A 14,377-nucleotide genomic window follows, 5' to 3' on the forward strand; every position below is an offset into this window, starting at 1 on the left:
ACTCAATCTCACACCCTGTCTGCAATGCTTTACGAACCAGATCCAGTGGGAGAATCTGAAAATTTTGCTGTCCCCAACGAAGCAAAAGGACTTTTCGCACGCTATAAACGCACCAAAGGATCAACTCTCTGTGATCTTTGTTCTCCTATCTTTAGCGACATCTGTCAGCAAGATAAATTTGTCCTTAATAACACCGATATACGAGTGGTGCTAAGACAATGCACTGACGAATTTAGGCTCCTCTCTGGTCCCAGCGAGACTGAAAAGCATACAATAGAGTTTTCTCGAATTGCGCTCTACCTCCGACGTGTGCAGGTTTCTCCAAGCGTACTCGTTGGCATTGAAAGAAGACTTCAAACGACACCCGCCACATACCTTCTTCGAGGTTTAGAGATTAAGTATAGGACAATCGCTCCAAACCAATCTCAGGTGATATTTGATGATCTCTATAGTGAACGAGTTCCTTCTAAGTTGACCATATTGATGGTCAAGAGTGAAGCATATCAGGGTCATAGAGAACGGAACCCTTTTAAGCTTGAAAATTTTAAACTCAAAAGAGCAGTGCTCGACGTTGGCGGTCAACACTACACCGACGACTTCGACTTTCAACGAGACATCTATGCAAAGGGATACATGAATTTGCATCACAAACTTAAGAGCAAGGATATACCTCTAGCTCCGGCTGCATATGCAAAAGAGACATTTATGCTTTATTATCACCTCACACCGGATGTGGAACTGCAGTCACTAAGTCCAGTGCTTCAAGCTAATGTTCGTCTCACATTGACATTTGCTGCTAACCTTACAGAAGCTGTCACGGTGCTCTTTGTTTCCGAGACACCTCGTGTTCTGGAAATAAACAAAGACAGACGCGTTAAATTCGTATAAACGAATCAAAATGGAAGAATGGGAATTTTATGCAGCTTTTGCTCGGAACCATTGCACAAGGACATGCTTTCGTGGAACTTTCGCTCGCGATGAAATTGCATTGCAAAAAGCTGGACCGGGTCTTTATGTGGTGAATACAGCTCCAAGATCTTCCCCGGGAGAACACTGGACTCTATTCCATATCTCTAACGATAGGAGCATTTCTTATTTCGATAGCTACGGAATGCGACCACTATACAAGGAGTTCTACAAATTCATACACCCAGCATCTTCATTTCACTACAACAGGAAACGACTTCAGGGATACGGCTCAGCCACATGTGGAGTTTATTGTCTCTATGTAGGTAGTCTTCTCTGCTGTGGGTTTCTACTTGAAGAGTGTACTCGGAGGTTCTCACACACCAACTTTAAACTCAATGATAGGTTGATAGCAATACTTGTGCGTAAACAGATACCACGAAAAACAGATAATATGTCATGTTGTAGTGTACTCTAAAAGTGAATAAATTTGTTTTTGAAAAGAAAAGAGCCTTTATTTAGTCATCTTAGCAAGAAAGTAGGATACATTACATCAGGCAGCTCACAAAAATGGCGAAAAGTATTATACAGTCACAATTTCATCATCACTTTGAAAACAAGAGAACTGAAACAAGCTGTTTTGCAAAGTACATACTCCACTTTTTTTGCAAACACTTTGAAAAAGTTTCATTATTTAAGGAAGTGACAACTCTCTCATTCACATAAAAAAACTTAGGAAAAAAGGTGCACTGAATAAGTCAAATGAAGATATGTACAATCAACACTCCTTTAGTGTTAAACACTTGTTAGAAAAAAACACAAGAATAAAGAAAGGGTAACATCTATATAGATGGTAATTGGCTTTTCCATCATTTACCATCCTGATGCTTCCATCTTTGTTTACACTTGTCCGATGCATACATATGATTAGGTGTGAAAACCAAAAGGGAACGTTTCAATTCCATCTGCACAAATGTAACGCTTTGTATCCAAAGGGTTGAGAGCAATCTTTGTCACTGAGACACTTTTGTTTACATTGTCTTTGTGTACGATCAGGTTCTGTTTAATAGAGTGTATTCTGCCATACTCAAGAGCGTCGGTGTACAGGGAATAAAGAAGCTTCTGTGCTTCAGAATGTTTCACACCTTTCGCACGGTTGTACTGCTTTTTGCTACTCAGTTCGAGAGCGTACAGTTTTGGTTTCAGACAACTGAAACCGAGAATGTGATCACGAGGCATCTTGTTTTTAAACATTCCCAGTACCATCTTATTTTTCGCCGAATATAACGGATGATCGGGGTCATAGCTAGAGTTATCCAGATGCTTGTCAGCTAGTTCGAGAAGCGCTTTCTCTTCACTCAACTTTATGATGAAGAAATGTGGATGAAGAAAGAAGATGAAGGTGGTTGTGGTAAAAATCAAACATCTTCAGCTTGGACAGTTCCAGTATCGCGAATCCTAGGTACAGTGGCTGTCTCATGCGGAGCACAGATTGAGAGAATTGGAAGAGGATAACATGAGAGCTCAGCGGTCGGAACTCCTTTAGGTTTGGTTTGCGTAGGAGTCTGAGCACTTGTTCGTCGGTTACTGTGAGACGACAGTTTACAAACTTTCTAACCTGCATACACGAACGTCCGTACACGCTATTAATTGCAATCTTAGCTTGGGAGCTTTCGAAGGCATTCGTAGCTCGTTTTCGAAGATCGTGATTGAAGTCCACATAGGATCGGAGAAAGGGCTTTTGATTGAACTTTAGAACCCTGTGAACTTTGGTGAGACGCAAGCCCAAATGCATATACAACTGCAGATTGCGATAGTGTAGAAAATATCTCTCTTTGTCGAATAATGTCAACAGTAATTTTGCATCGGTAGCTTTCTCAGGAAGGTGAAACTTCTTCATCAATTCCTTTTGATACTCTGACAGCAGATCATAGGGAACTGACATTTTCTCGGGGGCAACTGGCAGATCTCTGTGACGTTGGTGGATTTCTTTGTCATATGCTAGATCTACCTCGAGGAAGTAACCCATAGGTGCGTCATCTGGGAGGTGTGTTATATCCAAGTTCGTGATTTCATCCTCTGTGAGCCACTCGAAACCTCCGTAAGGTAGTGGTTCTCTCATTACTGAACCGTAAAGCCCATTAACGTCTATGTAGTGGATCAAGCTACTTGGGCTTTTGGGGTCAAACTGCTCTGTTCCTGGTACATTTGCAGTCGCTTTCCTCAGCGAACACTGTGTAATACCTCCTCGTATGCCATTTTCAATCAGCAGGTATGCGTCAGGGTCGTGAATCAACTCTAGCTCTACCTTACTCATTTTTAGGGCGCAAGACATGCTTAATCCGGGCAGAGACACAAAGTAAAAAGGTTCAATCTTGTGAAAGTCAAGTGTCCACTTACGAAAGCCCTGAAACACGTCTGCTAAAAGCAGTGCGTCTGTGAGTAAACATAGGTCTGAATATACTCTCCCAGATTACGGAGTTGAAATTTTTCAAAGACCCTCTGTGCATGACAATAATCTTCTTCACTTACTTCTGTCCCATTCAAAGTGTTGAAGAATTGATCCCGAGGAGGTAGAGAAAGCTCACTGTAGGCTTCGAAAGTGGTGACAAAATTGTAACAAAACACTCCTTTGCGAACAACTAGTTGAAAGTGTTCTTCGTTTGGAAAAAATTGACGAAGACAACGAAAGTTGTCTTCACCTTTCTCACGTAGATTTTTCACTAATGTTTCGAGACTTGCATTCAGGAAGTTTAAACTATCTAGGAATCGATAAGAGCCAACGTCTATAGCCTTGAATTTTTGGGAGCTACTGGCAATCACCTTTAGTCTACTTTCTTAAGCAAATGCAAGTGAGTCAAAAGAAAACTCAAGTCATAGTTGGCATTGTGTGCAATGATTGGAATCTTAGGAGGCACTCTCAGTTTTAAGTTACAGGTGTTACACAAAGTTTGTCGAAATTTTCCACTTACATGGTCATGGTCACGAACTTTTTGCTTCTTTGCAAAAGATTCCTGGCAAACGTTGCAGTGACTTGCTGTGGCATGCTGCTGCTCGTTTTCTGCGGTCATTTCTAGAGGGGCAATTGTACGTATCCATTCCAAAATGTCGTCATGGAGTCTGTGCAGTAGCTCCATAAAGACAGTGACACAATTAGGTCCACGATACAGATGCTTTTGGAGGACATATGAGTCGGATGCGCGTATCACTAACAGACAAAATGAAGAGGGGATGTGATCTTCATACACATTTCCTAAATCCAGACACGGTGACAGCACACTTTCAAAGTCATACACACAGTAGAAGGGAACTTCTGACATGAGATGTTCCCCTGCAAATGCTAATGTCTCTCCCTTCTTTGGGTAAATGGTCTTGGCTACTTTCTGTTGCTTACACATACTTAAATGACACTTCAGACTTCCCTCTGAGCAGAAGCCCATTGTACATCTTTTACAATGAAATTGTCCACGTGGAACAAACAATCCATTAAAATTTGCGATGAGCACAAAATGAGAGTCAACTAGTAACAAGTCCACATGTTTCTGACCCTCCTCATCAACAACTTTGATGGGGTAAATGTAGTTTTCTTCCTTTTCGTACGCGTACACATTAATGCTAATTTCATTACGTTTCTCAAATATCTCTACATCTTTTGGGAAAGCTACGGGAAATGTATCAGGAAATACATACTGTGTTATGTATGGTCTGTAGGAAGATGCCCTCCGCCTGTGATGCGAGGCAGGATGTAGTCCAGCAATCACGGAGAAGGCAAAACACATGTTCTCTTCATCTTCATGTAGTCCGTAATCCACATTCAACAGGGAACGATACTTTCGTTTCAATTCACTCGGTAACTCAAATTGGGAACATCCAATTAGTTGAGGAGCCAAACGTCCAATGTTTAGAATACAAGCAAGAATGCGAAAGAGAAAAAAAACCGGAGCCTTGAATTTCTAAGTTTTCTAATGTTTGTGCTATCTCACTACTCGACTGCGCAATCGAAGGCAGTACATCTCCTCTGACCAAACAGTTCTCACTTTAGAAGGTACCCCAGACAACAAAACGTCATCCCACAAACGGCCCAGGGATATTCCTCTATGGATATTCAATATCCCCCCTGCATTCCAGAAATGTCCCTGGGTTGGCATATGCATGTCCCAGTGGTAGGCCTTTGGACATGCCCAGGAATATCCCACGAATGTGTCACGTGGATGTTAATGGCCCTTAATGTACCTACCGTTATTTGATGTGTCCACACTACCAGACAGTGCTCCAAAAGTTTACATATATACTGTACGGTGCACAAGTCCCAGGCGTTTCACTGCATTTCTCGATCGTGACGCAGACTTGCACACACATGAGGACAAATGATTCGTGTAATAAAAAAGTGCCAGCCGAATCCTGAGTCAGTGTGTAGTGCTCTGGCAAATTTTATTCACTACATACAACTTTCAACTACACTCAGTTTGCGTGCCGGAGGTATGATTGTATGACACTCTCTACCTCGAAAGCGTTTACATCTCGGAGCCTTCTGTTTCCCCTCACCGCATCTGAGATATGAAAAGAAGAAAAAAAATTAAAGCATGTCCTGTACATACGTATACATGTGGGTTGGCTTTTTTATCCGATTTTTAAACACACAGGTGCTGAAAGCTGCACAGCCCAGGCGAAAATCTGGACTGGTCCCAGAATGGTTCCAGTTGAATCTGGACTGGTTCCAGTTGGATGTTTGATGGTCCCGGAATGGTTCCAGTTGAATGTGGATGGTCCCAGCTGGATTTTCAAGTGGGGTGGCTGGTTCCACTTTGGTGACATCAGTGGTACCACTCTGGTCTCAGATGGTTCCAGAAGTTCCAGCTGGAGCCTCACAGGTACCATTTTGTTCCCAGAATGGTCGCTGAGACTCCAAGTTGGGCAGCTTCCCAGCTTCCCTCTTTGAGATTTCATCTTGTCCACACTTGCCATGTTTTGTTTGATCTATTATTCTGATCTATTTTAGCACAGGCATGGTCTCTTTTTATTGCTGTTTATCCAGGTGCGCGCGTCTGCGAATGCTGTAACTCCAATTCGTGCACATTCTCATCTGAGGTGAATATCATAACATATTAAGTACTAGAGAAATGTAAAAAAATACATCTCAACAACAACAAAAATTAAGCTAAATACTAGAAGAAAGACAACAACAAAAAAGAAAATGTAATTGCAGAGGCTGATGCAATGTGAAGACGCCACGGCAATTCAAACTTCAAACGGCGAGCGAGAGCCGAGAGGGAGAGGAGAGAGCGACAGGCTAGCGACGGAGCGAGAGTGGCAGGTGGCAGTTGGATGTTAGAACTTCGACGCGTCGCAGAGAGTTGGTTTTGTCTTCAGTAACCGTCGCAAGGATGGTGATGGTGTATCTCCTGTGCAGTATTTACGTGTGTTTCAGTGCGCTTTGGAAGACAATGCGATGACAATGGTTCCTGTGCAACACATTGTCGATTTCCCGGAAGAGTTCTGACGCCAAGAAGACGTGAACAGCGTAGAGGCAAGAACGCACTGTGAAACGCCAATCGGACTGCACGTCGCGAATGTTTGCAGGTATGAGTGATGACCGTGATGTTTTGATTACTATTAATTAGATGTTTCGTTTTAGAAACTTCGGAGGAACTTGAAGAGAAACAGGATATATAAGAATATTCCGAACGTACGGTGAAGAGGAATGGGGTGTATGTCGCGACCTGCATGGAAAACAGGAGTGTCGTGTCATCTTCTCTAAGAAAATACAAGATGTGAGGTGGCCAACGAACGAAAGCTCCCTGTGGTCCGTGAGTGCATCGCACAGTCAGGCATATGCTTTGTCTAGACACAGTGAGTGATCAGATTTATACGACGTGGTATGTAAATGTAGAGATGTATTGATTATTTCTTTCTGCTCAGTGTATGCTTTTAGCAGAATAAACGGTAATTAGTTGAGCAATATGTGCATTTCTACGCATTATTTTCGGTCATGCATTCAGTGGTCCCAGCTGCTAGGTGGCCGGATCCCGGACCACTTCGCAGAGGGGACCACTGGATCAATTCCACTGGTTCCACTTCAAGTGGGACCATCGTGAAGCTGGTTCCACTTTCAACTGGTCCCAGTCACTATAAGTGGTCCCACACTCAAAGTGGGACCTGTCCAATAAACCACTTTGAAGTGGTCCCACTCCAAATTTTTGCCTGGGAGGTACCGTTTCTTGCAGTTTCTTCACACATGAAATATGGCACCTGCCAAATTACGTCAAACTGAGGCAAACCTAAAGGCAAAACTACCTGTGTTGAGTGCAGGGAGAACTGCCTCGAACGATCATACGCTGTGACGCAATAATTTGCACCCGTACTCGAAACGGTTATACAGACAGACTACAAAAACCATGCCTGTGCAGTTTTCGTACCTGTTTCATACAGATTCGCTATTATTGTGTAAAAGAGAATGCAGCCTACTTTCAATATTTAGCACAATCGTGCTATTGCTTAGCTTTCTAACATCCTGACGGAAAGGAGCAGGAAGTTCTTAAAGCGAAAATGATACCAACAAACAATATCAATAAAACAGTAAGAAATATTACTGACAATGCAACGCCACCACTACTGGCTTCATAGGAGGCCAACAAGAGACGCCGTAACGAATGAGGCTGCACAGTCGATATAAGAGCATATGTAACTATGAAGCATGAACCGTAAAGAAAACAGGCTGTGCTTGGGCAATGAAAGGTGACAGTCAGCTCAAACCAAACGTGTTGTGTCTGTCCCTTCGTGTTCCCTAGTCTCGGGGTTTTTTACATTATGCATCATCTTCACCAGCTCGCTTGCTTCCTAGCCATTTTTTCATTGTTCAAACCAAACGTCTCCACAGCCAGCTTGTTAATAGTTGGAAACAAATGCTAACAGCTCGTGCCTTGTCTTTTGGTATGAGGTGTTTGCGTGAACATTTAACCTTTGTTTCTCGTAAAGTTAACCATCCTGCTCGTTGGAATTGTCTTCTGTGTGTCATTTTTCTTGATCGTACAAGCACAGGCTGTCTCGTTTTTGAATCATGGAACCACTAGCTTGGTTGTATCAATGCTAGTCGGGGAATTGTACCACTCACTCATGATTGCACTGCACATCTTGAGAAGGCAAAACTTGTCTTTTCCCTTGTGGCCAACCCAGCTATAGTTCTTAGCCACTCTCTTAGTCATGACGTAGCACAGAATGCGACGAGTTGTTGACTTGATGTCTTTCCCACCCAGGTATTGTAGCTCCTGTGTCTGCATTAAAAAGACCAAATATTATGTCCCCGTTTCTACACTAGTGTCTAGTGCACCGGTCGCTATAGCAAAGGGACAGATTCACTGGTGAAAGACTGAAGCACTGGCTGAAATGTGGCAGTATGTACTTGTTTCCATTTGAGTCCGAGACCAATGACCGCGGTACCAGTCATGACAGCAGTTTACTTGTCATGCAATTTCGTAACTTATTTTTTAGGTGCCTACACATCAGGAATAGCGTGCTGTTCTAGTTCGTACACACTTGAATAAACCCTGCACAAGGACACTAGCACAAGAAGGAGTAAACTTGACTGTGCTGTTGCTGACGAGTGTACTGTATCACAAGCAAGCAACTTCTACTGAACACGATGTACGTTTCACGGAAGGAAACTAATAGGGCATATGCTCCTAATAGCACAATTCAATACAAAGAATGCATCGCCAACACATTTTCGCACTGCTCCCAGAACTCTGGCTGCACACTGCATTCAGTAATGGGCCGCTAACTGGCTGTGGAAATAGACGAGGTGAAGCAAACGAACGTTGTTGTTCTGTGTCCTAGAACGCTATTGGTTCGACATTCAAAGCCCCGAAACATATGCATGCATAAGAGCAAGAACTGATAAATAAAAACTTACAAGCTTCTCTTCTTTCTCAGGGGTTAGGGATGCCTCAAAGGCCTTGAACTCTTCGAGGTTATCAAATGGCTTCTTAATAATGTTTTCTTGAGGTTTCGAAAGCAAGGATGTTCGAGGGTTTCCACACGTGTGCTGATTAATGTCAGCCTGCTGCTGCAGCATGAGGCGGATAACGTGCAGCTGGCGGATAACTTGACGCTGAAACTCTGCACCACAAAAGCAAACTTAGCTTGGTGTTACCCATATTACAGCACCCTTAGGAGGCATAACCATCCTTAGTATGTCAACCAAGCTGTATGATACACTCGCCTGCATGTGGGAGCACATTGACACCAGGAGCAGGAGCAGAGCACGCTGATGTCACATTTGAAGGGCTTGAAGATGTAGGCGTGTTGCACCGGTCCAGTGCTGAGCGAAAACAAGAAACATATTTTGTGTGAAAAACCAACGAAAGTACAGTATGTGGGATATGATTCTGCATGAAACTATTGTATTACTGCAGCACTGTGACCGTGATATAATGTTTAGATTAAAAACTCATACGAAAAAAAATAACAGGGTACCAATAGGATACGGTGCGTTGGCTTCCGAGGCAATGTTTGGTCGCAGACCTGTTACTGAAACACGGCCTGAAATAAAGATCAACATAATGAAACATGAAAATGGAGTACCCCTGACCAATCATGCAAACTCACGAAGTGACGACAGCTCCTGTACATGCCGTGAGCTGGTGTCGCTTTCTGTGTGACTAGCACAGTCCCTATTTGTTACACCAACGTCCCCACCTGAAAAGTAAAGTTATTGTGTAAGTTACCTGCTTGTGTACTAACACCAAATAGAGCACAGTCTATAGTCATCAAGCCACCCGCCCCTGTCCTGGAGGTCTGGCTACACGGCTAGCTGTGAGTGGATGGAACTAGAGCTCTTAAAATTTTGATGAAGTAGCATGTATAGCAGAGTACCTGCTCCTTGTGTCCATACCTACTGGATTTTTCTTTTTTTTTTTAATCTCATGTTGAAATATTACAAAACTATATGAGAGCTGCAGAGTTTCCGTTTTGCAGACGGTTTACATGCTGAGGCAATCATTTAACGCGAGAAATTCTCCACCTGCCAAATTACGACTCATGAACTAATTTAATTAGGGTTCCTGAAAAACGTATAGCAGAATCGATGGATACCCACGTGTAACGTTGGCCCATTTTTGGAGATGCCCAAAATGGGTTCTACTGACAGCGAGGCTTCTTCCACATTTTGCAAAAGTAAGGCTAAAACTCGGTAGGTACGCATGAACTTAAGCGCAACAAGAACAACCACTACCGTGGGAAGATCATCTGCTATGATAGTTTGTGACCACACTCTGTACCACTCCAAACCGCTGGTTGACTGTACATTGCAGATGATGCTGAACTGTCATGCGGACACAAGAGGAAAATTTAGGCTCAATCCCACTGCAGCTTGGAGTTTTGCCACAAATTGTGCCATTGCAGGTGATTCATGTGCTTACTGTGTTCGGTACAAGTAGTTTCGGCTTGGAAGTATTACAGCTGGCCCGAACAGTGCTGACACACGATTCTCGAAGACAAGTAATAAAGAAAACAAGTTCAGTAATTTTTAATTGTTGGTCACCTGGAAATTGTGTGTTACGTGCATTACGCAGGCAAATCTAATGCTTGTATAACAAACACTACGTGATTTTTTTTCTTGAAGAAGAGTAATTTAGCTTACCATGGTTAGTTACGCTCTCGATGCATTCATCTGCATGTGGGAGTATATCAAAGGCACTAGCAGCAGAGGCAGAGCAGGCTGACTTAGGCATGTCGTATCGGTGCAGTGCTACGGAGAAGCAAATTATTCCATGTTATAATATGATGACAGATCATGAAAATGCGGGTGTATGGCAAAACTGTCGCATACATACTGCAAAGAGCAGAGCGCACAGACCGCGATAGAGTATTTCAGATAAGTTGCTGAGAGAACACTGTTGACTGGGAATTGCAGCATACAAAACAGCATATCCACAGTGCAAGTGAAATGCGCATGCAAGGAAGTCTTACCCTGAGACAGGCTGGATGGACGCACAATGTCTGGGGCAGTGTCTGGGGTGCCTAGCGCACAAAACCGCAAAAAGCAAGGATGAAACATTGTGTTAATATCACATATTGTGTAAATATCATAAGGATGAAAATGTGTTGAAATGATTAAGTGAAAACGGTAAAATATTTCGTGATTTGTAATGGGTATTGAGAAACGACATCTACATGCTGCCAGCAGCACGTCAGAAGCATTTACATGTGCAGTGGTTATGTATCTTACACCACGAATTATTGTGACGACTCCTGTTTTAACCACACTTCCTCAACACGTACATGACATGTCACCGACACGTATGCTCATCTTATTTTCGCAAAGAATCACTGCGAGAGTAAGGTACAAAGGGCCTGCCACATACCATAGTGTGTATTTTCTGCTGCACGTTGTATGGACTCACATGGGCCTGGTAGTATAGGACCAGAGATGCCTGCAATACAACGAAGCTGTACACTCTGTAGAATACCTCCTCTCCTCTGTGGCGCAGGATATACTTACGATAAACGACGAAAAGGTACATAATCACGTTCTACTCTGTGCAATAATACAGTTACCTTTATTAAGAACAGAAGAGGAACACGGGGACTCTCTATTCTAAAAAACTCGCTGCATTATACACAGGACAGGCACTTACCAAACAGGGATGACTGGGTGCCACTACAAAACTGAGACATGACCGGTGAGATGCCTAATGAAATGTACACACACAAAATAAGTGAAATACCCACACTCATCTTAACTTCCTGTAATGATCACCACAAGCATTGCTAGAACAAAAAGAGGATTCTATCAGAAACAACCATGTTCAGCATGACTGTTCATTTAGAGACCAAAGCCCTACGTACAATCTGAACACGTTTTCTGTCGTGTGTATGAGGGCTGTGCAGTCGAAGTGCACCTGATGAGTGCAATGCAGGTTGTCGAGCACCACAGTATGATTTCGAGTATTTTGTATGATTTCTTATGTCGAAAGAAAAATGCCGATCGATGTTTGCAAAATCACACGTACATTGGCAGAAGTTCATTGGTTTTGCCTCTGAACCCACTTCCTAATTTACACACGTGCAGGGAGCTACATTTTTTTCAAGGGTAGTCCACCAGATTCAGGCACCATTCATATAGGTGAAAGGAAGAACACAAAACCAGGCCTTCCTTTGCATGATTAACCGATTTGGGGCGTCTTATACCTTTTAGCTTTTTCCGGCAAATTGTAGATGCCTGACCGTAACAGGCACTTCGTCAAATGCCTAATGTCATTCAGTCATCTTACAAAATGCCTGGTTCCGCATCGTGCATACAACACACATACCTACCAGCCACTGGTATGCGTTGTTCTGGAGCAGGTGTCGCACTGCTTTGTGTGACATCTTGAGGTGCTGGACCGCTTTCTAAGAGGAACATGTGAAGTAGAAAAAATATGGTTTTACGGGAAGTGGCTAACACCCTAAAAATTCACAAAGGCTAAATTGGGTTTGGTGTGAAGATAATACCTGCAGAGCACAAACCAGGTGGGAAGTTATCAGGTATACGTGGGAAGTCATCTTGAAGAATTGAAGGACACACCGATTTGTGTGTTTTTTGTGCCCTCCTTGTCTTCTTTTTCTCGTGGGAGGCCCATCTCCGGCATTTTGTCGGAATTTCATCTGTGTCACTGTCACTAATGTACTTTCTCTTTGACACTCTCTTCTTCAATGTGGTGTCTGAGCCAAGGTCCGACGTGAACTCTGAGAGCGGCAATCTCTTGCGACCTTCTTCATAAGACGCTACAGTGATAGGTCAACGGCAACAAATAAGTGGAATTCTGCCCATCTGCATGCTCTAAACTGTGAGGACTTACAGAAAACGCCTTTCACTTGTATAGCATACTTGGTCCAATCCGAGCCTGGGGGCACGCCTCTTTTTATCATGCGCTTGACTTTTGACGTTGGAACATTCGGCCAAGCACACTGGTTCCCAATGATCCAGGAACAAGGCACTACTTCTACCTCATTTCGAAGCAGGAAATGTGCTATGGCAAACTGCATCTAATACAAGGAGTAACACAGCAGATATAGAATGATATTTGTAAATACAGCCTTGAAAAATAGGCACTGTAGTCTTCAGTACAACACAGGACAGATACATTGCCAAGAGGGTCTCACAGGTATGGTAACAACTGGGAACAAACATCAGCACAGGGTTGCATCAATGTTCGCGTGTTCATAGAAGCCAATATCAATGTTTCTCGAAGTTGTATCGCACTACCGTGCCCATTTGAAACGCAGAAGTATATGCGAAACCGACTGGCTCATATTGAGTTTTACAGCATCAATGGCGAAGAATACGCTCGCACGTGGGGCACATAAGCTTGCGTGACCACGTACGTAAGTTATCTCACTGTGTGTAGCAGCGGGATCACAACATGCTTTCCTCGGTATGGGATTTTCATTGCCTTCTGCACATTTTGTAGAGGCCAGTATCTGATACTTGAAGGCGCTGACACCACAAATATCCCCACTCTAGATGATTGAAATGGCAACATGTAGAGGTCCCCCTTGTGATGGTACCCCCCCTGCCAATGACACACGCCTCACCAGAAGACCTCATGTGCGCTATGTTGAGCACTTCGACGATGGTCTCACCAATTATGCAACAGCTGTCTGCTTCCATTGTTCCAAGCGTGAAGCCTTGTTCCCTCACAAGTCTATACTCCGGTGAGCAGCACTGACGAGGAAGTGGTCCTAAAGAATGACGCCTTGAGAACCTTGCCCTACTAGGTACGTCTTCTGCAGGCAACCCTGTCACAGTGTATGACTCCATGGCCCTATTAAAAATTTGCAAAAGTGGCAGCTCAGGCTTCCGCAGCTGCGCTTTCAGATGTCGCATATTGTTTTCAAACGGGAAAGCGCTGAAGTCATCAAGCAGTCCATGAAATCTCGCATCTTCTGACAAGTGTAGCAAGCAATGCACGTTATATGAAATTTGGCTTGGCCCATAGATACTTGCAAACCGCTTCACAAATTGCTCTAACAAAGACCGTGCATAGTCATTTTGACGTGGAGTTCTTCCTTCATTAAGATCAAAACAGCACAGTGGAGCATGAGGAAATGATTGTAATGCTCTTGTGAAAGGATGCCATTCAAAACTACGGGACCTATGTACAACAGGAATGTCCTAAACTCCGCCGCCTTCCAACGGTCAACGTCATCAAGGGACCGGGGTTTCCGACTGAACTCCCGTGGGGTATACGGTGCCAAGCTCTCTATTTCCTGGGAGAGTAGATTACGTTTCTGAGGACCTAGGCGTACAGTGAGAGGTCCAGCTAACCACAGGTGGAGCATCTTCCTCATTACCCCTAGGCACACTAAATGCATGTAATCCAGAGGCACACATACTACACAGTCTATTGGCAGCTCTGTTAAGATTGAAATCCCATTATGGTGCTCTGGATTACTCTGCTGACGGAAGCTGTGATCTGTCCGCGGACGTCCT

The 14,377-nt window shown here is 43.5% G+C and overlaps 1 protein-coding gene across 1 annotated transcript; it reads right to left on the minus strand.

The window, feature by feature from the left end:
• Nucleotides 1-5,367: 5,367 nt before the first annotated feature.
• Nucleotides 5,368-12,646, minus strand: LOC135394461 (uncharacterized). Its single transcript, XM_064625201.1, has 13 exons — nt 12,397-12,646; nt 12,220-12,294; nt 11,541-11,594; nt 11,405-11,435; nt 11,268-11,336; nt 10,873-10,923; nt 10,544-10,651; nt 9,511-9,600; nt 9,379-9,444; nt 9,125-9,223; nt 8,816-9,021; nt 8,018-8,177; nt 5,368-5,456 (listed from the first exon to the last, which is right to left on the minus strand). Exons 1-13 carry the CDS (start codon nt 12,547-12,549, stop codon nt 5,368-5,370), a joined length of 1,251 nt encoding a protein of 416 aa, XP_064481271.1. The 5' UTR covers nt 12,550-12,646.
• Between the last annotated feature and the right edge of the window lie 1,731 nt (nt 12,647-14,377).

This window comes from Ornithodoros turicata, chromosome 1, assembly GCF_037126465.1.
Source record: "Ornithodoros turicata isolate Travis chromosome 1, ASM3712646v1, whole genome shotgun sequence".
Lineage (NCBI taxonomy): Eukaryota > Metazoa > Arthropoda > Arachnida > Ixodida > Argasidae > Ornithodoros > Ornithodoros turicata.

What these genes read in the sequence shown, in the direction of transcription:
- LOC135394461 (XM_064625201.1), bottom strand. Translation starts at nt 12,549, where the DNA reads ATGAAATTCCGACAAAATGCCGGAGATGGGCCTCCCACGAGAAAAAGA. An exon ending in AGCAGAAAATACACACTATG is followed by an intron (nt 10,924 to 11,267) that starts GTATGTGGCAGG and finishes TTTGTGCGCTAG; the next exon opens with GCACCCCAGACACTGCCCCA. An exon ending in CGAGAGCGTAACTAACCATG is followed by an intron (nt 9,601 to 10,543) that starts GTAAGCTAAATT and finishes TTTACTTTTCAG; the next exon opens with GTGGGGACGTTGGTGTAACA.